Source organism: Calidris pugnax, unplaced genomic scaffold (genome assembly GCF_001431845.1).
Source record: "Calidris pugnax isolate Ruff unplaced genomic scaffold, ASM143184v1 scaffold262, whole genome shotgun sequence".
NCBI lineage: Eukaryota > Metazoa > Chordata > Aves > Charadriiformes > Scolopacidae > Calidris > Calidris pugnax.
The window spans coordinates 1,435,823-1,459,512 of record NW_015091043.1 but is presented as its reverse complement, the minus strand read 5'-3'; the positions used below and the strand labels follow the sequence as shown (position 1 = coordinate 1,459,512).

General features: G+C 44.7%; 1 protein-coding gene across 1 annotated transcript in view; it reads right to left on the bottom strand.

Annotated features, from left to right (window-relative positions):
* Window positions 1-200: 200 nt before the first annotated feature.
* Window positions 201-23,690, bottom strand: part of MUSK (muscle, skeletal, receptor tyrosine kinase) — a 58,407-nt gene continuing 34,917 nt past the window's right edge. Inside the window, exons 9-17 of the mRNA XM_014956395.1 lie at window positions 22,963-23,229; window positions 18,295-18,470; window positions 17,854-17,877; window positions 14,663-14,751; window positions 14,171-14,330; window positions 12,815-13,004; window positions 12,281-12,472; window positions 6,792-6,940; window positions 201-4,713 (exon numbers count right to left, since the gene is read on the bottom strand). Of these exons, the coding sequence (XP_014811881.1) occupies window positions 4,037-4,713; window positions 6,792-6,940; window positions 12,281-12,472; window positions 12,815-13,004; window positions 14,171-14,330; window positions 14,663-14,751; window positions 17,854-17,877; window positions 18,295-18,470; window positions 22,963-23,229 (1,924 nt within the window). The 3' untranslated portion in view covers window positions 201-4,036. The remainder of the gene's footprint in view (window positions 4,714-6,791; window positions 6,941-12,280; window positions 12,473-12,814; window positions 13,005-14,170; window positions 14,331-14,662; window positions 14,752-17,853; window positions 17,878-18,294; window positions 18,471-22,962; window positions 23,230-23,690) is intronic.

Sequence of the window (23,690 nt, the reverse complement as noted above, 5' to 3'; positions counted from 1 at the left end):
ACTGGAACAACATCCTTTTGAGCACACATAATAGGCTGATTTACAACTGCAATTGCCTGCCGTATTACCATCGTGATATTAAAGCTGCAATAAAGCTTGTTTCAGACACAAATCTACTGCTGGAGGAGGAAGAGAACAGGGAGATCGGAATTAGTACTATCCTTTTCTGGTATCTCTTTATTTTATAAAATATTGCACACATGAGTTACACAGGTTGGGGTAATGAGAAATGTACATCTCTACTTGGGATGTCTTTAAAACCATCATTTCTGAAATGTAGAACAAACACAGAATAGTAATTATTATATACCCTTGGAGAAATGAGACCAGACAGCTGAGTTTAGTCCACAAAGTGTTTGAGAGGTAACTCCTCTAAACCAAATTTAACCACGTTGCAGGCAGTGTCTAAGCCAGTACGGAATTTATGCTTTTAACATGCAGTTTAAATACAAGTGTTAAATAGAGTGACAGGAACATGAGAGGATTTCTGTGGTGTTTGGTTGATCAGATTGTTGAAGTATGTCATCCAGGATAAAGCTGGACACGTGCTGCAAATGCTCTAGGCAAGGCACTTGCAGCAGGAATGGGTACATCAAATGTGCTGCAAATCCCCTTCTTCTCCTCAGGGTTCTCATCCAGTGCCACTGACAGCCATCAGTGGGAATGGGAACCGAAGCATCAAAAATGTTCATTTTTGGTTCATCTTCTTTCTCTGCATGAATTACAAATCCAAACTTGAGACTGAAAAATATTTCTGTTTCATTTTTGAGTAAAAAATTTTCCTTTCTCTTCTAATCTCTCACAATCTCCTTGTATACTCCCATTCAAAATACTTTGGGTTATGTGATAGTTTTACAGAAAAGTCTAGAAGCCTCTAGAGTAGCACACCACATAACATACACTGAAGAAAGCAGAAGCCTCAAACAAAAGGAGGAGAAGAGAAAGCTGTGAAAGAAGGCAAACAGTGAAAGCAATTCAACCTCCACCTTTTAGCAAGCTGAAAAGTGTGCAACAGGAGGAAATTCCCAGGGTAAAATCCAGCTACAAACCAAGGTCTGTCTACCATCTAATCCTCAAAGGACATCACTGTTTAGGTGCTAAGCCTTCCTGCTGAATTGCATCGCAAAAGAGATTATCATCCTTGGAGAGCACACTGCAGAGCCTCTCTGGAGTCGATCTTGAAATGATCTTTCCTCTTACAAGGCAGGAGGCGTTTTCCATCCTGACCTGCAGTCACTCACTACCACATATTTCAATGCATGCTTCTAAGGCAAAGGCTGGAATGCTGGACAAAGGAAAACCAAATTTTCCACTCTTTCATAACTGCAGGCCCATGTTGACCTGGACACGGGGTCGGTGAGAGAAGGATTTGGGCTGCAAAAGTGCAATGGAAAGGGCTACTCTTCTGAGTTTGTGGGATCCCCTCTTTCACAAAGAAAGGGAGAGAACATCCTTCATAGCACGTGACATTACAGGCATCTAACTTCATCCCACATGAAAACAAGAAGAAAATCATGATCGTGGTTTCAAAGCAGCCTGGCTGGGGGAAATGGAAAGTGAGCGATTGAAGCCAGCTCTGGGATCCTAGAAGGCAGAAAGGCAGCCTGTCCTTTGGACTGTAAATGGATGTGTTCGTCACATTAGCATGTGAGGCAAGTTTTACAACCCATCCTTGCATCCTTTTCCTGTTGTAAGATACATTCCAGATTATGAGGATGTGCTGGGTGCCCAGACCCACACCGCTACCCACATACGAGGTCTGACCCTGCCCTCTCTAAAGAGAGTGACAAGACTCCTGCTGCCACCAGCACTGCAAGGTTCTTAATTGGCACCCTCCCTTAACGGAGATGGAGCACCCGCTGGGGGTGCAGCTCATTCCCCCATCCCTCCAGACTCTCCTCCTCACCCCTGCCACCGCAGAGCAGGGCAGATAGCCAGGTAGCTGACAAAACCCAACAGGATGTAGTGCTGAGAACTGTAAGGTGGCCATAATGTGGTTAACAAGAGACACGGAAGTCTCTCCGGCAATTATTTTATTTAAATTGAGGGGCTTGGGGTTCTCAGAGGGTAGGAGAGGTTAGCACCCAGACCTCAGTGAACTGTTGTGTCATAGCAGCATGATGGCAGGACTGCTAAATGAGCGAGACAGCACGGGTCATTGGGTGCTCACTGGGCTCACCCAAAGCATTTTTAACATTTCAATGTTTTGCAGCCCAAGCAGAGCTTTCTCCCCACTGTTTTGGATAGTTGCAAGCTCTTTGCTTCAAGTGAAATTGACACCAGTGGTCTCAAAACACTAAACTACACTCTTGTGGCCACAACTAGAATGAACTATGGTTATTTTAAAAAAGAAAAAAAGAAAATGAAGTTATAAAGTAGCAGAGATTAGATCATATTACAGGAAAACAGCAGAGGAAGGCACTTGCTTTCCAGTTTTGATCTTCATAACAGTTGGCACAGCTTTTCAAGCTTACCTTTCAGAAACCAAAGCTGGTTTCTGAACAAACTTACAGATGGCTGCTCTCCACTGCTGCTACTTGGATAGACTCAACCAGCGTGTCCCAGTTACAGAAGCCACACCAACCACTCACTCACTGCCACTCCTGCTCTGCAGGGATAATCCACCTCCCTGCCTACAGCCATTTTTCGTATCAGCCCTGAGGCTCTGGGGCAACTGCTCTACTCTGCCCAAGGAACTAAAAAGTAAAACCTGTCCTCAGAGGAAAATCGTTTTCTCTGGCATTGAAGTATCCATGACAATTTCGACAACTTTTAGCAGAGAAATGACATTTGGTGTTTGGGGGGAGGCTATGGATCACATGTAATTGAGGAAGTCTCATCTTTACCCTGCAGATGGAAAGCCTGCAACAGTTCGTGTGGAGTGTCCACTCTCCCTTTTAACACCTCACTGAGCTCACAGGTTATCTCTGAAGGCCAGGCATCCACCTTCCTTGCATCTGTGCCTGTAAACTGCAGCACAGGGGCAGGTGCCCACCAAAAGCTGCTCTGGGGCTTACAGGGGTTAAGAGCTCCTGTAAGGAAAGAAAAACCAGAAATAGGAGGCAAAGACAGGAAGGGAAATGAAGAGAAGTAACTTACATAACCTGCCACATTTCTGCAAGAGGGGCTGAGTTTCTCCCTGCTGTCGGCGCAGTGAGGACTGTACTGCAAGCAGAGGCAAACTAATGTGCCTTGGAGACCTACCAGGTGCAGGACAAGGCTTTTGGGCTGAATTTCTCCCTTAGCACCAAATGGCTTTGTCGCAGGGAAGGGCAGGCAAGATAGGATGCAATGCTTGAGGCAAGCTTTTGGATGAGATCATAATGAACATGAAATGAACTTCACTGTGGACTGCCTACTTTTGAAAAGATAAGGCTCCGTGCTCCACAGGATTTTGCTCATCCATGTACCATGAGATGCGGGTGACTGCCAGCAGTCCTGCAGGCTCCTGTTTTGACTCTGTCAGTGTTATGTTCATGAGTGTCAAAGAGGAGGTGGAAGTTAAAAGGAAAAAGAAAGTGGCCTATGGTATGCGAAAATAAAAGAGTAAAAATATCCCCAAAAAGATTGAATTCTGCAATCTTTTTTTGTTTTAAATAATACTTGAAAACATATAAGGAAGGGAAGAAAAAGGTGAAAAAGGTAAAAGCCAAGAGCCTAAATGCAGAAGGACATGGAGGGACCTGTTAGGAAGGGAAATGCCACCAGAGAGACATTGGTTTTCTTTCCCTGGGGAACTCCGTGCTCCTGGAAATGCCTAATGTGGGTACTGAGTTAGCATGGCCAGCACCCTCGCCAACCCAAGGAGTCCAGGCTTGGTGGCCAGAGGTCAGCCCTGTGATTTGGGAGCTACAGTCCCTTCACGGAGGCATAGCCCACCATAGGGGGTTGCAGTCCACACTTCTTGCTTGGCAGAGGAACATGCTATTTCTCCTCGCTCTAAAGCAGGGCTTTGTTTGAGCCACTACTTGGGAGCCCATGGCCCCCCCCAGGTCAGTCTGGACAGGTGGACACGGGGCACCCCCAGGTGTATCTCTTAGACTGAGGGGGTGGCCACAGCCCTCTCATACATGCGCTCCAAGATGCGGTGGATGCTGGCAAAGCCCGGCCGGTCAGCAGGCAGCTTGCTCCAGCAGAGACGCATCAGGTTGTAGAGCTCCAGGGGACAATTGTCCGGGCAGGAGAGGACGTTCCCATCCCTCACGTAGTAGATGACTTCCTCGTGAGCCATCCCATAGTAGGGCTGCATGCCGTAGGAGAAGATCTCCCACAACACCACCCCGTAGGCCCACACGTCAGACTCCGTGGTGTAGCGGTTGTAGAAAATGGACTCCGGGGGCATCCAGCGGATGGGGATGGCATCGTTCTCATTGGCTTTGTAATAGTCTGCTGAATACATGTTCCTCGAGAGACCAAAATCGGCGATCTTGACCACCATGTTCTCCCCTACCAGGCAGTTCCTGGTAGCCAAATCCCGGTGGACAAACTTGCGCTCGGAGAGGTAGGCCATGCCGGCAGCCACCTGCTTGGCAATGCAGAGCTGGCTGGTGCAGCAGAGCGCCAAGGGGTTGGGGAGGCGGGTCCGTGCCTCCAGGCTGCCCTGCACCAGGCTGCAGAGGTTGCGGGGCGAGCGGTCACGCAGGTACTCGTTGAGATCCCCGTAGGCCATGTACTCAAACAGCAGGCACATCGGTTTCCCAACAGCACACACACCTGGAAGAAGATAGATGCACCAGGCAGGTCATTCTGGGTGCAAAGAGGGTTCTGTTGTGCAAAAACAAAAAAAAAAAATAATCCAAAAATATTTACACAAAGGGAAGGCTTTCAAGAATGCGTGAAGGGACAGAGAGAAAGGTGAAGCATGCTAATACCATCAAGTTTACACGCATTCCTTTCTGTCTTTGAAGCTCCTGCACCAGAGATCTCATGCTGAGCTCTGTGGGATTTGCTAACAAGCCATGCAGTTGTCTGATTTGTCTGGACATCCCAGGAAAAAGTTACACTTTCGGAGCTATGTTTAATTAAGAGGCCAATCCTGCTTAAGTTGGCATTAACAGAAGTACTGCCTCTTCCCAGGTGCAAGTGGAAGGACATACTTCCAGAAAGCAACATTTATAGTTCCAGTTGCAGTATTTTTAAGTCTTTCGTTTGTTGTAATTTTTGTACTCACACTGATATGTGTCTATGGGCTACACAGATACAGGAAGACTTCAGGAGTAATCACAAGGGGTATGCTCAAAGGTTCAGTGGGATATCCGAAATGCAAAGACTCTCCCACTACAACAACTTCTGTTTTTTTCACAGCTCATTTTAAACAGCTCATGCAAAAAATGTACTCTGCAGAAATTACTTTTGGCACAACTTATACTCAGAAATGAAAGAAAGACAAAGGAAAAACAGACATCAGAAAGGAGAGATTTTCCACTTCTGGTAGATGCAGAAGCTAGTCCCACTGAAGGGCACATGCTTGGCCCTGCATGAGCTTTACTGGGGGCCAGCATCAGTACAGGACCCCACCCCCATGAGTTTTACTGAGCATACTGTGATATGGCAAAAATATTTGCATGCCTGTTATTAAATTGCCAGCCAGTGAACTCGAGCATTTAAAATATATGTGTTTTGCTTTCTTAGGGCCATTATTTAGCAATTGGTGATCCAACTTATTGTGAAATATGAAATTCTTGATGATGACCTAACACTTGTATCTTTGAGGAAAAACAGATAGCTGTTCCCAGAGTGATAAAATCAAGATCTGACAAGGATGAGGAGTGTATGTGAGAGCTTTATCGTCTAAGCTGTCTTCAACAACATGGCTGTTTTCCCCACACTCCCACAATGTGAAACTTGTTTGTTCTTGTACCTTTGCCCTTTCCTGACCTAAAATGTGTTGACAATAAACACAATGTTTATTTGAGTTTGGGGTATTTCCTGCTTTTCTTTTCTGTAGCCAAAGTATCATCCCAGCTTTCCCAAAACTGGGATCTATCTATTTTCAAATTTTGTGGAGCTTCCTATTGAAATAAATGAAGACTCAGCTGCCAGTTGACAGGGATCAGATCTGCATACAACAGCTCAGAGCAAGATTTCCAGGTGAACGTGGCTAACAACTTCTACTTCAGTCAAAAACTAAAAATTTAGTGAAATAAAATCTGGTCGGCAGCTTTCACAGAAGAATGACCTATTGGCTAAGATGTGCCACCAAGACTCTCAAAAAACCCCAATAAATTAGGGTTTCCTTTCAGCTGGGAAGGGAAGGAAGAGACCATTTTTGTGGTTGGCTTTTTTTGTTTACTTGTTTCATTTTGTTTTTTTAATGCTGGTGAGTGTTCAGACATCACAATAGTGAGTAGGACCCATAAAACTAACAAGACTTGTGCCTGCTTTTTTTAAATACCCACAAAATAAATCACAGCTCCAGGAAGCTCATTCCTTCCCTGTAAAGACATCTGTGCCAATGTCATTACACTGGAAGCAGAGCTAGGCAGCAAGATGGTCAACAGTACACTCGGTGCAGGATGAGGAAGGTTTATTACAACGCAGCATCCTGTTAAGGCAACAGCACCAGACTTATATTTTGAGAGTTTTTCTGGTGGACAATGTAGCAGAGCATGCAATGGCACGTAGAAAATCTCACCTCTTTTGCAAGAGGCATTTTCTCTTGCAAAAGAAACCAGCATTTCCATTTGCATTAAGCTCTGGTCACGCATGAATGTTTGCCCCCGTGCCTCCAACAACCCCACAGCAGATTTGCAGAAGGTGGTGCCCTGTATATGGGCACCACATTCAGATACCTAAAAGCTTGACGATATTCGGATTGTCAAACTCTGCCATGAGAGCTGCCTCTCTCTGAAAGTCAGCCTGCATGTCTGCGGACGCCTCCTCCTTCAGCATTTTCACTGCCACCATTGTGAAAGGCTCATACGGCAGCAGCCCAGGGGCCCTGCAGGGAGAGGGGAGAAAAGAAAGCATCAGGGGTGGATGCATGCACACCAAATGTGGGCTCTGTTTATGATGCAAAAGAAGAGGCTGACAGACAAAAAGAAAAGGAAAAAAAAAAAAAGGTGGAAGGAACTGAAAGACCATCCTCACCTCTCATGCTTGGCTGCATAGCATAATACAGAGACATATAATTTAGTTCAGGGGGGCAATAAATCCAGGATAGCTTTTTTTGACCACCGATCTTTCTGCTTACAGACTCTTTACCATGACTGGTAAAGAGAAAGATAAATAATAGGTTGATATGCAATAACCTTCCTGAGTTGAAGGTCACATCAGAAACTTCATGGAGGTCAGAATGGACTCTTCAGTCCAACCAATTCACTTTTGGGGTGTAATGACTGAGCTTACCAGAGTTAAAAATAAACCTATTTTGTATGAAAATGTTGAAAGAGCCTCTTTTCACTGTGTCTTGTCCCATACCTTGCTCAATGGTGGTGCTGGTACATCTGGCTACTAATACAGTAATTAGCAATTAGCAATACAGAAAATGGCAATTGCACTAAGTATGTTCACCTGATTTTGTAAGGAAAATAGCTTTTTCCCACTGTACTCTGTGTAAGTGTGGCATGTGCGTGTGTCTGTAATTCAACAAGTTATAAACCCATTAGCTAATTTCAGCTGAATATAATGTGGTGGATCTGAGGTCTGGGAAATTGTTATGCTCCTGCAAGTTTTATGACAGGACAGAGTGGAAAGGGCGTACATGTGCCCTGTCTGAAAAACAAGGTAATTCATGAATACACCTGTGAATACACTGGTGAATCTTTAGCTAGATCTTAGAGACACAAATCCATAGGAAACAGAGCTTCCTGACTTGGAGCAATCACACGCTCATTTTGTTTTCTTATCCACAGGCCACTGCACCCTCAAAAAGATTAATTAGATCAGCTTGCCAGGTATTTAGGGGTAGCTGTTGCCAAAGAAGAGTAACTTTCCACTCCTCAAACACGCTCCAAACCTTAAATGTGCAATTTTTTTTCCCACACCAACTCTTCCCAGGGGTCCTGCAGTTAAAACATGCTCCTAACAGGTAGCCAGTCAGAGCCCATGAAGAGCAGCGCCCATTTACGTGTCGTGTTACTACACCAGCCCAACTGCCCTCCCATTGCTTAAATGCCAGGTTATTTTACTGCTCAGCAGCCCCAAGAGGAGGTTCTGATTTCCAAAGCAAACTTCCAGTTTCCTTGTCATCTACTCCAGACATGACAGTTGTAACAGATGCACTTGGACGCTGTAAATGTCAAATGTCACAAGATGGCAGGGTGCCCACTGAGAAAGGAATCTCACAGGTGGCCAGATCACAGCTGAGACACTTGGGTGAGAAGGTCTGGCACGCCGGAGAAGAGGAGCAGACTCCACACTTGTCTGCTACTGCCTCCATTACAGCAAAATCTCTTCCTTCTTTTCTGTGCTGGCAGCGAGTTTCCAGCCTAGTAGGAGGGGAGAAGTACCAGCACCTACCAGCTGCTGTCTAATCTCAGCACTCAAGAAAGTCAGCGGCAACAACCTGAAGAAACCAGTAGAGCATTGAGAAGTAAAAAGAGGAGGGCTTTTATCTCTTCCAAACAGCCTCATTGTAGATTACCACTCATCACTGACTAGCAGACCTACTGCAGACCTACAACAGTGCCAAAGCAGGGGCAGGCACAGCTCTTTCTTGCATGCTTCAGAGAGAGAAGCTCACCCCGGGCTAAAGCCTGAAGTACACCCATCCATCTATTCTTTACTGAAATCCTGTAATGTAAACTAAACTAAATATAACTTAAGTGAGATTAAGCTGCATAAAGCCTTTTAATGGGCCTTCAGACAACAGCTAGTAATTTCACCCTTGGTATTTCATTTGCTGCTTGAGCCCAGTTCTTAGCAGACCTGGGAAAATCACACTGCTTTGGAAGAGAGACAGACGTTTTCAGTCTTGGCAGAGAGCTGTTGAAGTTGACCACTTTGGTGCCCAAAAGACAGTCTTTGCACAAAGGCATAGGGGCACATCTGCAGGGGAAAAATGGGAAGCTTTTGAAATTAACCAGGAGAATTCAGGTGGTGGACCAGAAAGTGGCATATTTTCTAGAAAATACTTCCCAGTCTTCTAGAACTGGGAAGCATCAACAGAAATCACATTGCGTTTCCTCCCTTGTGATTATTTAAATACTTATGAGAAATGTCCACTGTTTGCACACAGGATGGACAACAGCTGTCCTCACCACCTTCACCACTGATGGTTTTCTGCAACACTAGCAGCATTGGCTTTCAGGTGCCTGTATTTGAGATTGTTTCCTGTTCCCCATCTTCTTCAGCATCACAGCTGGGTAGCTTCTGTTAGATCATTAAATGATGCAACTAACTTCTACTAAAGCTGGTGGAGACCAGCCTTTACCCTATCCTTTACAGAAATATCTATGTGGGCAGAAGACTGCTCTGAACTGGCAGGGGCTTGTTTTGTTGTGGTGTGTTTTTTAATTAACATCCACGCTGTTTTTCAGCTACATTTGAGAGAGCAGGTCAAAGAAGCACCCTTTGCACTTGGAAGAACATGAGGAGTCTTCTGTCAGAGAGACTCCCACCTTAGGGACAGCCTTGTATCTTGCAGAGGCAATGACACTGCCCTGCAAAGATCCCACATCCAGGCTTTTAGGCAACCCTGGGCTTCAGGCTTAGCCTGGACCATGCAGTTCCAGCTCTGGGAGAAAACTTGTGTGCTGATCTGCACTGAACCACACAGGGTGGCATGTGGGGCCAGTGTGGTCCTCCCAGGGACAGAGGATCCTGAGTCAGTCATCACAACCCTGTTGGGAGAGACGTAAGCCAGGTCCTGAGTCTTGCATTAAGGACATGTATTAGGGTAACTGGTTACTTCCTCATCCTTTCTAGTGTGAAGCTGCCCCCAGTGAATACAGCAGCCTTTCAGGAGAAGCTGGTAAATGATAGCCAGACGCTTCCTGTCCTAACATGTTGCTTGACCCAGGAGTGAGTAAACACTGAATCAGGACTCACAGCAAGCCAACTGGCAAAGACATCCTTGGCACTGGGAGCAGATCTGTGTTTACAGGAGAGAGAGAAACATGAGACTCAAGAAGTAAGATGGTTGCTAAACTTAGCTCAAGATGTCCATTTAACACACGTAGATAAGTACATTTTATCCATCTGAGACAGGAAGGCAATAATTTGAGTTTTGATAGCTTTAGTAACCTGGAGGGATGCACAGCTGGCGCTACTGGATCAGCAGTCTGTGCTGATCTGCCAGTAGTGCACAGAAATGACAGTGGCTTAAATGTTTCCTGGAAATATAAGGCCTTGGAGGGACTTTTGATAGATATTAATAAAAATAAGGAAGCCCCTCAGAAGCAGTATTTCTGTGGCTCCTTCCCTGAGCCACAGAGAGCAGGCACTTCTCAGTGTACGGTACTCTCCACTTTGCAAAAGCTGGCTGAGAGGATGTGTTGCTTTTGCGTGTGTGTGCATGTGTCTCTTTTTCTCACAATTTCCACTGACACTAGCAAAAAGGTTTAATTAAAAGAAATTGCAGCACTGGTGTGGATGAAATCCACAGAAATTGGATTTCTATGACCCTTTAGCACTTGTTTAACCCAGCGCTTCAGTGGCACTTGAATGCCCTTTGAGAGGTCCTGCTCAATGTGGATGAGAGTCATTTCCAGCTCGGAAAGGTCTGTGCAGCACTTAAATTATACTGAAGCTGCCAGCGCCAGGCTGAAGAGGCACTTGGAGGAAGACCACCTTCCCTGTTTGCACACCCACAGTGTGGTGAAGACCCCCATCACACAAGCAGGAAGGTGATGCTCCGTAGGGCATCCCGACTGCTGTGCTGAGGCTGGGACAAGGGCTGCCCTCTGGTCCTGGGCCAGCTGGTGTCCAAGGCCCCGAGCACAGCTGTGCCAGAGCTCCTACAGCTTTGTCCTTGTTTCAGGCTCAGATGTGTTCAGCTTTGCTGTCCAGGCTAACAATCAATCACAGGCTAAGCATGTGTGATTTTCCCACTGCACACCCTTCAAACTGTGTTATTTTTAGCTCTCTCTGGATTAAAGAAAAGTATGTCTGCATTGCTTCCATTAGAAAGAATGCATCCCTTCATTAGAAAAAAAGAAAATCCATCACCACTATTGGAACTGTTTCCCCGCTCTAACACATTTAACCTGCAAGTAAATGATTTCCCAGGAGATAAATCAACAGCATAATTATAAACATTAAAAGTATCTCCAATTATGACTGCTTTTTGCAAGGAGAGTTGTTTGTATTCGGAGTCAATGGGAGCAGCTCCACCAGCCAGGTCTTGGCCCATAGTGACACTGATACTCCCCCAGATTTTTTTTAAGGTCATCATACACTACTCCAGATACAGCCACAAAACCAGTCACATCCCAGACTTCTTAACTATAAAGGACAAAGAAAACCATCTTAAGTAAACATGAAACTGCATAGTCTGTCCACTTCTCTTCAGGAATTTGGGGATGGAATTTTCCAGAGAGCCCAGTACTGGACAAAGATGGTCCTGCAGAAATTATGGAATCTGTCAAGGCTAACAAGATACCCTCCATCCACCTCAGTCTAGGCGGGACTGGGTTCAACACTGGGTTTTTCAATGAAACATTTTTCACATTTGAAGAAGTGCATGAGCTCACCTCCCATGAGATTTAACAGAACTGGGATGTCAACTAATACCTTAAATTTAAAACAAGCAACAAGAATAAATAATAAGGAACTAAAGAGGACCAAAAAAAAATTAAAATTGTTGGCCTAAGTGGGTTGGGTTTTTAGGGGATTTTTGGTTTGGTTTGGGTTTGCCACTGAATCAAATGGAAACTGGGTCAGGACCTAACTGTAGCATGACACATTGCCCTCTGTATTAATTATTGACCAATGTTGGCGTTGTAATGGAGGACACCACACAATTCATAAATACTGGGAAATGCAAGAATTTCACAATAGGTCACATGTCACAGGCAATACTCCGGGTAAAAACAGTGATGATAAATTTAGCTAAGCTTTTACACCAGATTGGTATATCACTAAGACATTACATATACTAGAGAGAACAGGAGAGTCATTTGTGACAAAAGTTTAACAAATATCAACAGAAAGCAGTGCACAACAGAAACAATTATTCAAGCCTGAGTGTACCATTTGGTACATATGGATATGACTTTGGCTTGGGTGAATGAATGAATGAAGGAATGATTGATTTCCAGTGCCCAGATAAGCAGTTTCCTGACTGCCAGGTTTTCCCAGGTATCTCCAGATAAAGAGTACTTGCACACAGGTCGCTTACCTTGCTTGGAAGACTCTCCCAAATGCTCCTTCCCCAATATCTCTCACATATTCAATATTGTTCCTGGGATACTCCAGGCTAAGCAATTTTGGATTGAGGAGAAGGGGCATCCTCTGGTACATCGGGTTGGGGTGCAGGCGGTCCAGAAGGAGTTCAGAGGGCAGAGTGGTGAGCGTCGGTGTCTCTGACTCTCTGAAATGACGGAGCAGTTTTTGGTAAGTGTATGCACAGCCCTTAAACACAAGATAACTATCTGCATCTCCTCCAGGGGTTCTTTCTTCCAGGACAGAAAAGGAAGGTGCAGCAGGCTGTTTAAAGAGCCTTGCTGCAAGGTGTCACACCACGTGCCCAAAACAGTCACCAGGCCACCATCTGCACTGGCACAGGGACTCGACAGAGCTCGCACTGGGCTGCCATGGGCAAAGGGAGGGTTGCTCCCTCCCTACCGGGATTTTGTAGGACTATGCTCTCAGAAACAAGAAAACCCTCTTTCAAAGCAGCATTTGTTGCCTTGAATTACATCCCAAGGTTTACCTTTTTTTGTTTTTCCACTGCTTTCGCCGACGGCAGCAAACCAGGGTGACAATGCCAAAGATGACAACCAGGGCAAAGCTGGAGATGATGGAGATGATAACAGTCATGGAGTACGTAGGGGAAAAGGGAGGAGGAGGGGGCAGATATGGAGTCTCTCCATTTGGTTTTCTTGTTCCCAGTGATAATGACGCTGTAATGCAAACAAAATCAGAAGGTTATGACTCTGTTAGTTTATAGGGCTTTCTCTAAGGTATTTACAGAGTCGGTCTGGTGTCCTGGGAATCATTGACTTTACAGATACAACGGTATGACTGCAGAAGAGGACCATACTAGGGAAGCCTGGTTTGCAGGAAGCAAAACCCATTTCTGCTTGCTAAATGTGAGAACCCAGGATTTGGTAAAGGCTAAGACACAGCTCCCCTTGAGCTGGGAACATGATTTTCATAAGGAATATTTGCACAAGTTACAGATGGGAGATCACATCTGACGGTCTCAACAGTATTCAAATATAGTAATGTCTGCAGTAGGAAAGATCAATGCTCTACAATATGGACCACAATGTATCATGTGTCCTAAAAGGAATCTGCAGGGAGGAGTGTAAAACCAAGTAAGTACACAGTGATAGTTTCCTGAAATATCCCCTTGCTTCCAACAGTATGCATCTCAGTGTCTTTACAGAGCAATATGGTAAAGTAGTGTAAAATACATTTGGCTGTATTGTTAGGATAAAAAAATATTATTCAGGTAGCCAGCTGCTGAGTACTTTCTGAGACATTCTAGAAAATGCTAATCGGTACATGCAATGATTGAGATTACAAAGAAATTTAAACCATTCTTTTTAAGGCCAGCTAATTTGCAAACACTGAGATCCAGAAACTGTGCATCTTGGATGAAATATGTTTCAAAAATTGTTCTATTCTTTGAACAAGGAACAACAGAAAGACTGTTTCCATCTTTTTCAGATTTGGTTGTAGTTAGAATTGGGTTTTATTATTGGGAAAAAAAATCACCAGAAGCAAAACAACTTTGCAAAATAGCCCCAAACCCTACCTTTTCCTCAAAACACAGTGTGGCAAATCCATTTTTCCCAATATCACAGGAAATTTGATTTTGTCCTTTGGCCATAGTATAATCTGGGGCAAGGTGCTTGATTTGCCTGTCTTCATTTTCCCATCTTTAAAGTGCTTGTTACACCTTCTGGTTAAAGTTGCTGAGTGAATCTATGAGAAGAACCAGGACTGGCCAAATCCACAAGACAGAAAAGACCCCATGTGGCCATGAGCACTCGGGATGCAAACACCTTCCATGGCTCCAAATTAACCACAGTGTCAGAAATCATACATTGCTGTTGCCTACCCTCTTCACAGGGAGACACGCTGCAGTATTCCCAGGTCACGGATGGGTCTTTTGTGTAGCACCAGGGACGTTCATTCTCACCTCCTGGATTGCGGCAATAATTCTCGGCATCAGACAGCTCAGGGAAAACCTGAGGAGTCCTCCTGTGCAAGTGGGGAGCCTTGGGGGAGGAAACAAATTGGATTAGCGTTGCAGTATAATTTTTCCTGCTGGTATTAGCAAAACAAAACCAAAAAAAAACCAAAAGAGAAACGAAAGGCAGAGGTAAAACGGCCTTTCAGTAGCTTGCCAGAATGGCAGAGAATGCATCTTGCCATGGGAAGGGGAGCTTGCAGATTGATATATGAAGAGGGTGTGAAACACCAGTGAACTCAAAAATGAAGGCAACCTATCCCCTGCTCAGCCCTGCCACTGGGACTGCTCTGCCCAGCTCTAGAAAACTCTGGAAAAGCAGATCTTGAGCACGGATTTCCATTGTACACTCATACACACCTGGTCACTCCACTTCTGGCAGGGAATGCCGGAGGCTGTGACGTTGGCCCAACCCTGGTAAAACTGGCCATTGCCACTGTAGCACGTCCCTGGGGGGAGGGGAAAAGCACATGGGGTCAAAGCATCTCAGACCATGTCCTGCAGAGGCGACGCAGAAAAGTAAACTTCATGTCATTACATGAGAACACGTGGCAACTAGCAACATATCTGAAGCACATAAAAGGACCAGACAACTACAAGCAGGGAACTGCTTAGCCTCCTGTTCAGACTTAAATGGATTTTGAGCTCAACACGTACAATCAAATCTGGTGAAACTCCACAGAGGGAACTGGAGCTGTTTCAGACTGAGAAAATGGGCCATGCGCCTGCAATGCTTGCACTGTATCTAGCCAGTTCACAGCACTTCCACGCAGAACGTGCAGAGCAGAACCACAGGGAAGCCACCCATGCCAAACCATGGTGGAAAGCAGATTGCAGGACTGGTTGCCTGATCCCCAGCCTCCTCTCTTACAGGGGCACTAACAAGAACACATCCATGTTCCTGGGGTAGGTGAGTAAGGGCTGGGACTCCTGAAGTCCCGTGGTGGTATCCCTCCTCCCTGCCTCTGTTCAGCGCTTGCCCTCTTAGACTCAATGTTTGGAAACAGCCTAGGGTTTACAGAAGGTGTGGAAACCATGTACTGAAGGAAACTACAGATCTGAGGGAATAGTACCAGTATAAAACAATGTTCTTTATAATGATGAATGTGTAGTTCACTTTTCATAGACAAGGCTTACTCCAGCAGCAGAAAAATTAATCACAAAATATTGAAGTGATTTTTATTGCAGAAATATGTTCCCAAAATATAAATGTAGGCACCGCCTGTCCTCATAGGACAATTTAATGCATGCTGGCATAATCTATGAAGCAGGAAGACAAGAGAGGAGATGCAGCCTTGGACACTTTAATACATGCTAGCTAATCTTATGTAAACTTTGCTGACCAGGGACTAGTATTCTGGTTGATGGCATGCATTAGGGTCCACTGCATTATTAACCTTGTTAGATCAATTAACAAGCCGGCAAACACTGTTGTCATTTTATTTTCTATTGTGTTCATAAACTTGCAGCTCAGAAAGAGAAAACCAGGAAGAAACCTGACCTGTTGTAAAATAATGATTTTTTTCAAGCAAATCTTTTTCAGCTTCATGAAAGCTTTGTATAAGTTTTGATCCAAGTTTGAGACAAAGGGGAAGTGTTTTAATTTAAGGTTGTCCTGATTCTCCTGTAGGAGGAACATCGTAAATGCATCATGATGACTGCTCTTTTCTTTTTGCATAACCTACTGCATTCAGGATTGAGTTGTGGGTCTTTCATAGAACCTTAGCTTTCTGAACTTTCACATGGGTAGGTAGAAACACTACCACGACATTGTTCCAGGTGAGTGAGCTCAAACACAGGATCAAGTTCCTGTAGCCCAAGGCATACAAACACCTCAGTATAGGAATGGCCATGGACTTCAGAAGTGCACTTAACCCATCACAAATGCAAAGTAAAATGCTCTAACTTGGACTTCTTTGACTGATATGTAAGCTACCATGTTATGCCCCACATCTGCAACAAGCTAGCTGTCCCTACATGACCAGTACCTGCAGCTCTGCAGAAGTGTGCCATCTTGTTAAGCTGCCCAAGAACATAGCTGTGTGTTTGAGGTCAGCATTTTAAATGTCTCACATTCAAAGGCAAGGAAAGCAATGCCTGAAACCTGCTGCATGACTGAGCTAGTAACAACATGGAAAAAAAAAAATCTTTTGCACAGATCTGAAAAAAACATCAGTGTACACCCTAGAGGAGCAATGTGGAGAGCTTTAGGAGCAACAGCAACACTAAAGCAGCACCTCTGAGTGCTTGGTGGCCTGGAAAATGCAGATGCTCTCATACATGGTCTTGCTACAATGAGGACATAAAGGTGGTCCAACTGGGCTTTAATGAATACCTTCAAAGCTATCCTGGGCAAGCCAGAAAACAGTTCAGTTCATGCTCCCCAGACCTTTGTGCACCTAACATTGGCTCTAAATTAAAAAGGGGAGAAATATAACTAAAATGTTACTGTTATGTCTCCCTGATTCATGACCAAGTAGTACAAATCTGTGCAATGTCACCCTGGGAAAATATTGTGAAAGCTGAACAAAAAGGTCAGATATTTACACAGAAGATAGAGACCATGTCCTTAACTTGCAAACGTTCAAGGGGAGGCTGAAACCACCCCATGAATGTACCATTCATCTGCTGGCATCCCACATTTGTGCTCCTTTCCCCAGGGAGGGGATGGCTGCAGCTGCAGGCTGTAAGCCTTGGGCAAGTGACACTGGAGAGCCCACAGGGTGCTAAAGCGTTTGTCTCCCAGCTGTGCAGCACCAGGTGCCTGGGTCTTGGCTGGCAAAAGTGGAGCCGGGTCCTTCTCATGAAAGAAAATGCCCCAAAATTCTCAATTTTACCTTTTTCACTTTCTCTCTCAACGCAGAAGCTGCCTGCCAAATCTGCAGGCCTTGCTGCTCAGAAGCATGGCAGAAGGGAGGCACTGCTCTTCCTTTTCCTACGAGACAAGTCCCATGGCTGAGCTTTAAAATCTCAGTTGGAAAAACTGGATGTGCATGTTTCAACTGTGACCATCAGCAGGGCCAGAGGAACAGAAGTCACAGCAGCGTTACAGGGCATGGCTGGGTCTCGCCATTGGTCGTGTGGTGGTCACAGGAAACATGGTCAGACTTCAGACATGTTTGGAGGAGAGTACTGGGGATTTTGGGGTAATAAGGTCTTGCAAGGCTAGCCTGACATAAGTAACAGTAACAGCATATAAGGCTGGGATGATCTCAGTAGTAGTAACAGAAACACTAAATATGGGTAAGGCAACACTAGAAGCAATGGGTAGAAAGAAGGGGGAAGAGCTGGAGGGGAGTGTACCACCTAAAAGCCCTATGCCTCTGTCATCACCTTCAACAGTTGCCAGCCGATGTTCTCCCCAAGCCCTGAAGAGCTGAAAATGTATTTCCCCATGCCTTGGATGAGGAAGTTCAAGCATTCCCTGATAAGAACCTGAATCAGGCCAGCCAGGACTAGAACAAAACACAAAAATGCCATGCAAGATGCATCTTCAAGAAAGAAGATCATGCCCACCTCTAGAAGCATAGAGCCTGGAGCAGTCTACTTACTGGTTATATTCTCCTTCTTAAAATCTGTAAAAAGACAAAACATAAGCGGAGGTCATCCAGGATGTGGTATAACTGGGTGCTTGCTTAGGAGCATGCTATGGGAATAAGTTCCCTCCCAGCAGTGTGGTTAAGAGGCTTGTTTCTTTGCAATGGCACCCAAATGGCAATTTTGCCATCATTAAGAGTGATTTTGGCAATGAGATTGTTATGGCCCTCTCAGTAAAGAGCCAGGGTTTGGTTTTTTGAGGGATTTTTCCCATGCCCCAGTTGGAGGAGACAGACAAACAGCTGATGCAGCAGTCACAGTTCTGTGCACAAGTGCTGGCAGGCCAGCACCCACCATCAGCCTTTACTTTCGTTGTAAATTATGGGTGATACCATTCCCCCCTCCCTCACTGAGGACACAGCTCTCCAGTCGCTGGGCAGCGTGTGCCACCTTACCGAAGAAAGGGATGCGGGTGCAGGCGCTGGGGTCCTGGTGCAGGCTGGGCAGCCTGTTGCATTCGGGTAGAGTGAGCAGCATCAGCCCAGGCTTGTAAATCCCCTTCTGAGAGTTTTCCTCCATTGAGAGCCATTCCTTAAAGCAGTAGAGATCCTTTACAGCAAGGCAATTCTCTCTACATTATTTTGCAAAAAACAGTGAAATAATAGCAGTCAATGGCTTGATAACAACGGCTGCACTTTGCAGTGGTGTGCAGGGGTTATGTGGGCTGACAGAAATCCATTAATGGGGCTACGTTTCCTCAGGTCAGTCTGTCTGGCTCATAAACCATAAGCAAAATGTAACACCTTCCTTTAGGAAACCCACAAAGCTACATCTTTAATGAAGCAGGGTTATGCTTAAAGCACAACACCCATCACAGTCTGTGAGGAGTTCGTTCCCATCTTTTCCTACAGATTTATTGCCATCTTTTACTAATAAACATCATGTCTGGGAGTTACATCAGAATTTTTCAGTACGTTCTAAAAATCTCACCTGTCTGTAGGCTGTACATTAAAGTGTCATCTATTAAAGACAGGAGGTGAGCTGCAATTCTTAATATTCTTAAACTAAATATTTGCCTGTATTTTTAATCTCACAGAATCATCCATCCGATTTTCTTCTTTTCTCCACAGTCACTTTTCATCCCCTTTTCATCTGTCAGCTGTCTGCATCAAAACCTTGACAGTGCCTGGTACAACAAGAGACCTAACTGGCTCCTCCCTAATCTGTTACTTCCATCAATGGGAAACATTCACTGACAAGAATGGATATGTTGCTTAGATCAGAAACTGTTTGTGAAGGAAGGCCAAGGCAGAAATACCTGCTCTAGCAAAAAAAAAAAAAAAAAACATTGCAAAACCAGCTTTGACGTCATGTGCAGAGAGTACTTTTGCTGAGCTCAGCAAATGTCCTTGGTGGGTTCACAGCCTTCTTGACCACCACACCACTGCTGGTAGGTGTGGGAGAGGACACAGTGATGCAAAAAGATACAGCTGGTGTCCACACTGAATGTTTTAGCCAAATTCATCACCTGGTGGGCTGATACAGCTTCTTTACTTATATTCTGCTAGCACTTTTGGCAAGAGCAGATGGCCACGAGTTTCAATGGTGACTATGGTGCCCACCCTCTAAAGCACCTGAAGGACAGAGGCTATTGGGAATTCTACCAGGGCAGCAGCTTTTCTGCAACAGCAACGGATGCTGTTGCATCCTATGACTGAAGCCACGGAAGCCCAATTGCCCTGTGCTTGGTTTTAGCCAGGGCTACTTTATTCTTTCCTCTCTTCCATGAAAGCCAGAATGCAGCCAGATGGCGTAATTTATCTTTTTTATGTTAAACATATGGAACAGGAATGACTTTCTGAAGTAAAGAAATATTTAGCTAGGGAAATGAGAAAATCTTGCATTTGAAGTGCTGGCTGACACTTGGGAGATCTGGACTGCATTAGCTGCCTTCTCTCCTGAAGCCTGAGCATCCCTAAACAAGGCTCTTACTTGGTATGCAACTGCAAAATGCAAAAGACCGTTCCTCTGCAATCCTGTCTGCTCCAGCATTAAAAGCAGGTTATCTTTACACACAAACCCACCCCAGGAGTGTAGTGAGGCAGCCAGAGGGAGGGATGGTCAGGCTGGGTTCATACCATTGTTATAGCACTTAATCCTGAGTAGCTAGGGCTTGATGAGATCATATGCAAAGATTACTTCAGATTATTATTAGAAATTTTATGTCATGTAAGTGACAGATGGACAAAGAACAGTAGCAGCAGCACAGGAGAAGTGGGCCAGCAACATTTTAGGGACCACAAAGGACTGTTTGAAAGAAGGTGGGGACACAGAAACCCAACAAAATGAGTCATTTCCCAACATGAGACTGTTCCCTGCAGCCTGGTCACTTCATACCAGCAGTGGTTGAAAGAGAAATGAGGAGTTTTCTATTGCTGTCACAGAAGCAGCTAGTGGTAAAAGGCAGATGTAATCAAGAATTGTGAAATGACACATTACTTTCCCTTAAAAACAAGAAAACTCTAATTTTAATCAAAAATTTACATGAAGTGAATTTTTTCCATGTTGTTTTCTTCCAATTCACTTCATCGTGTTTTACCCCCTGATTATTTTCATAGAAGTTTTATTCAGTTTGTTTGTCAGTTGTTATTCTTGCTAGCTAGTTTCCAAACCAAACTGAATATAAAGAATTATACAGGGAGAGAAAAAACAATGGTGCAGAGAATAAATAACAAGAAAAAAACATATGTAAATATGTTAAGAGAAATATGTCCCTCAAAAACTGGGGGAATTCCCCAGCCTCTGAGATAGCTAAAATCTTACTTGTGAGTATTTCAGCTGAAAACTGGTATAGTCTAGCCAGTTTCTGCAGAGAGGTATAAAGTTGCCAGTAAAAAGCAGATAAGATAATTGGAAAGTAACCAAGACCATGTGAAATGCATTCAAGAGCCCCCAGAGGACTCAGCTGTTCAGAAGTATCTATTAGATATCTGAGTTATCAAAAGGAGTATTGGATTAGGGCTTTGGAAGAGCTGTTGTCCAGCTGATGTGGTCTGGGAACAGGAAACAGGAAGGATGCTGTTCCAGGACTCGTCATGAAGAAAGCTGCATTTAAATCTGCATTAAAATGATGGAGAAAAATATTTAAAGGGAAAAATAACCATAACATGGTCTCACGGATTTGAAGAAAGATGATGCCAGGAAAGTCCATTAAGATCATTGACATATTTGCAAATGCTGTGCCTGTTAGATCAACATCAAGTGTTATGCTATTTATCATACTTTGACTTCAGGAGTGCTGCAGAAGTGCAGGTCTTCAGTCAAATTACCATGACTTCTGGTCCTGCAGGGTTACTCATGAAATGAGACCTAGATCTCACTGAAATGCCTCGTGCAGCACTGTGCAAAATCCTTAGCTGCCAAATGAGCTGTGCATACGTGGCTCAGATATAAATACTGTCACACATCTTGAAAAAAAGGCAGAGAGATCATGTACTAAGGGGCACAGTGACAAAGAGCAGAACAACAAGGCGGCAGGGGGGAGCGTGCTCGCAAAAAGCGAGTTTCAGTACTTGGCTGCATGATTATCTGTGGGTATTTGCACATACTCTTCTGTCGTAGGATATATGCCACTACTGTGCTGGTAGAGGAATCCTTAAGAGCATAGACACCAAACAGAGAACACAACATACTGGGATTTTCCTCTGTGACTTTGCTTTAGAGATATTAAAGGAGGAGCAATCGGAAGGGTCCAGATTACAGAAACAACATGCTGCTGATTGTCCTAAAAAGCCCCTACATAACTGGAAAAATAATTGCCAGTAGACTACATCTGGCCGAAGTCCAGCTGGCAGCGTGCTTGCCATGTCTGTAGAGAAGTCCTGTATTTTACTTGAGACACTAGAGTTGGGGCCACTCTCCCAATAAACACAAATCTGAATAATCTGTTTTAAACTATGGTTCAAGGAGAACAAGAGCAAAGTACTGCACTTAGGCAGGGGTGTCAGCTGCCCAGACATGAAACTGGTAATGGCCAGATAACAGTCCTCCGGGGCCTGAAAATGGACATGAATCAGTTGTGGCCAAAAGTTGTATTAGGGAAAAAGAAAGCTCTACCCTGAGGCATCTGTGTGAGGCTGTTCTCTGCAAAGCACACCAAGCAATCATTGTTCTGTTATAGTTAACATTAACAGAACCTGGAGGCTATATATATATATTTAGCACTTCAGGAAAGATGAGGAGCAGAAGCTGCAGAGGCTGGAAAAGCAAAAGTTTCAAGCAGAGCTTGAAAAAACCTCATTTACTCAACTCTGAGAAGCTGGGAAAGATGTAAAATCTTGCTACAAAGAGGAAGGGAAGAAACTTGTCTATGTGGCCACGGTGGGAGGACAAGGAGCCACAAGAGAAAGGCTGCTTAGAAGGTTGCACAGGGAGGGAGCAGCGTCTCTGTCGCTGGGACGTGTTGCGCTAACACCTGTCAGCAGTGGATTAGCTGTAGTGAGAGATGCTTTGGACTCCTCGGGGTCTCTGCCAGCCCTGTTTCAATGCACATTTCTCTGCATATGGGAGGATACAAGGGCCAGATGGGAGGTTTGGTTAAGCAGGTACAATTACACTGGCAGTGCCTCTGGTGTCATCTTTTTTTGTTTCATCTTTGTCGTGGTGGTAAGTGTTGAATGATTAGTGTACTGCCTTGGCCAGATTTGTTGCGTGCATTGTGACCATATTTAGTCAAAAATCCCAAACAAGCAATTACTTTTGATAATAATATAATGAGTACATACCAACCTAGTAAGATTTAACCAATAGCAATATGTTAATTATTTAAATCAATTATGTCATTCAAATGAATATTTCTTTTCAACACTGTCTGGCAAAAGCCTGATACAACACAGATGCCTGGGCCTGAAAGTTAGCCCATACTCTAGCAATAAGCACAGAGCGAGCTGGATCAGGTCATCTTTGTGCGTACAGAGGAGAGAGCAAAGGGAAAACCCATGCAAACCTAGACAGCACATTTTCACTGGGAGCTACTGCAGGCCTAGACAGACCCTCACGACTCCCCCGCTGCCTACACATCCCCACAAAATGAAACTGAAAGACGAGCATTTCTTTTCATTTACCTGCACACTGGTTTTGGAGCTGGCCCAGCTCCCGAGGGATTGCACTCCTGGAAGATGTAGTTACACAGCAGAGACTCAGCGGCCGGTTGGCAGAATGAACTCACCATTTTCAGTTCAGTCCAGGCAGTGTGCACAAGCAGCTCTTGGGTCTCCTCTGGGTCAGCATAGGAGGAGTTGAAGAAAACAAGAGCATTCTTCGCCAAGATAGCACTGCACACCTCACCTCTGTATGTGCTGCAGTAGCCTGTATCACCCTTGTACAGCTTGCTGTGGAGGACAAGAGCATATAGACACAGTAAGCTCACAGCCCTAAACACCTGCAGGAACAGGATGCCTATGTTCTCTTTCTGTGTAAAGTGTTATCTGTAAGGGTAACACAGGCTGGAGGGGAGGGCAGATGGTTATAAACACTAAAAACAGCTAATACCATCCAAAAATGAAACTTCTGCAAGGAAGCCTGGTGAGAGCACAGGGCCTTGCTGGTGATCTCCATGGTTGAGGCTCTGGCCAAGGCTTGCTAACATTCTAAGATGGGGAAAAGAGCAATTGCACACAGCTATGGCCTAGCAAGGGCCCTCGCCCTGCTCCCAGGGCCTAACTGGAAGACATTTTATTTTCCTGCTTCCCTGCAGTAGAGATCAGCCATGCTGCTTGCTGTACACCTGTGGTAACTCATGATTTTTTGCTCTCCTAACTAGTAACAGTTTAATTCTGGATGGACTCAATTA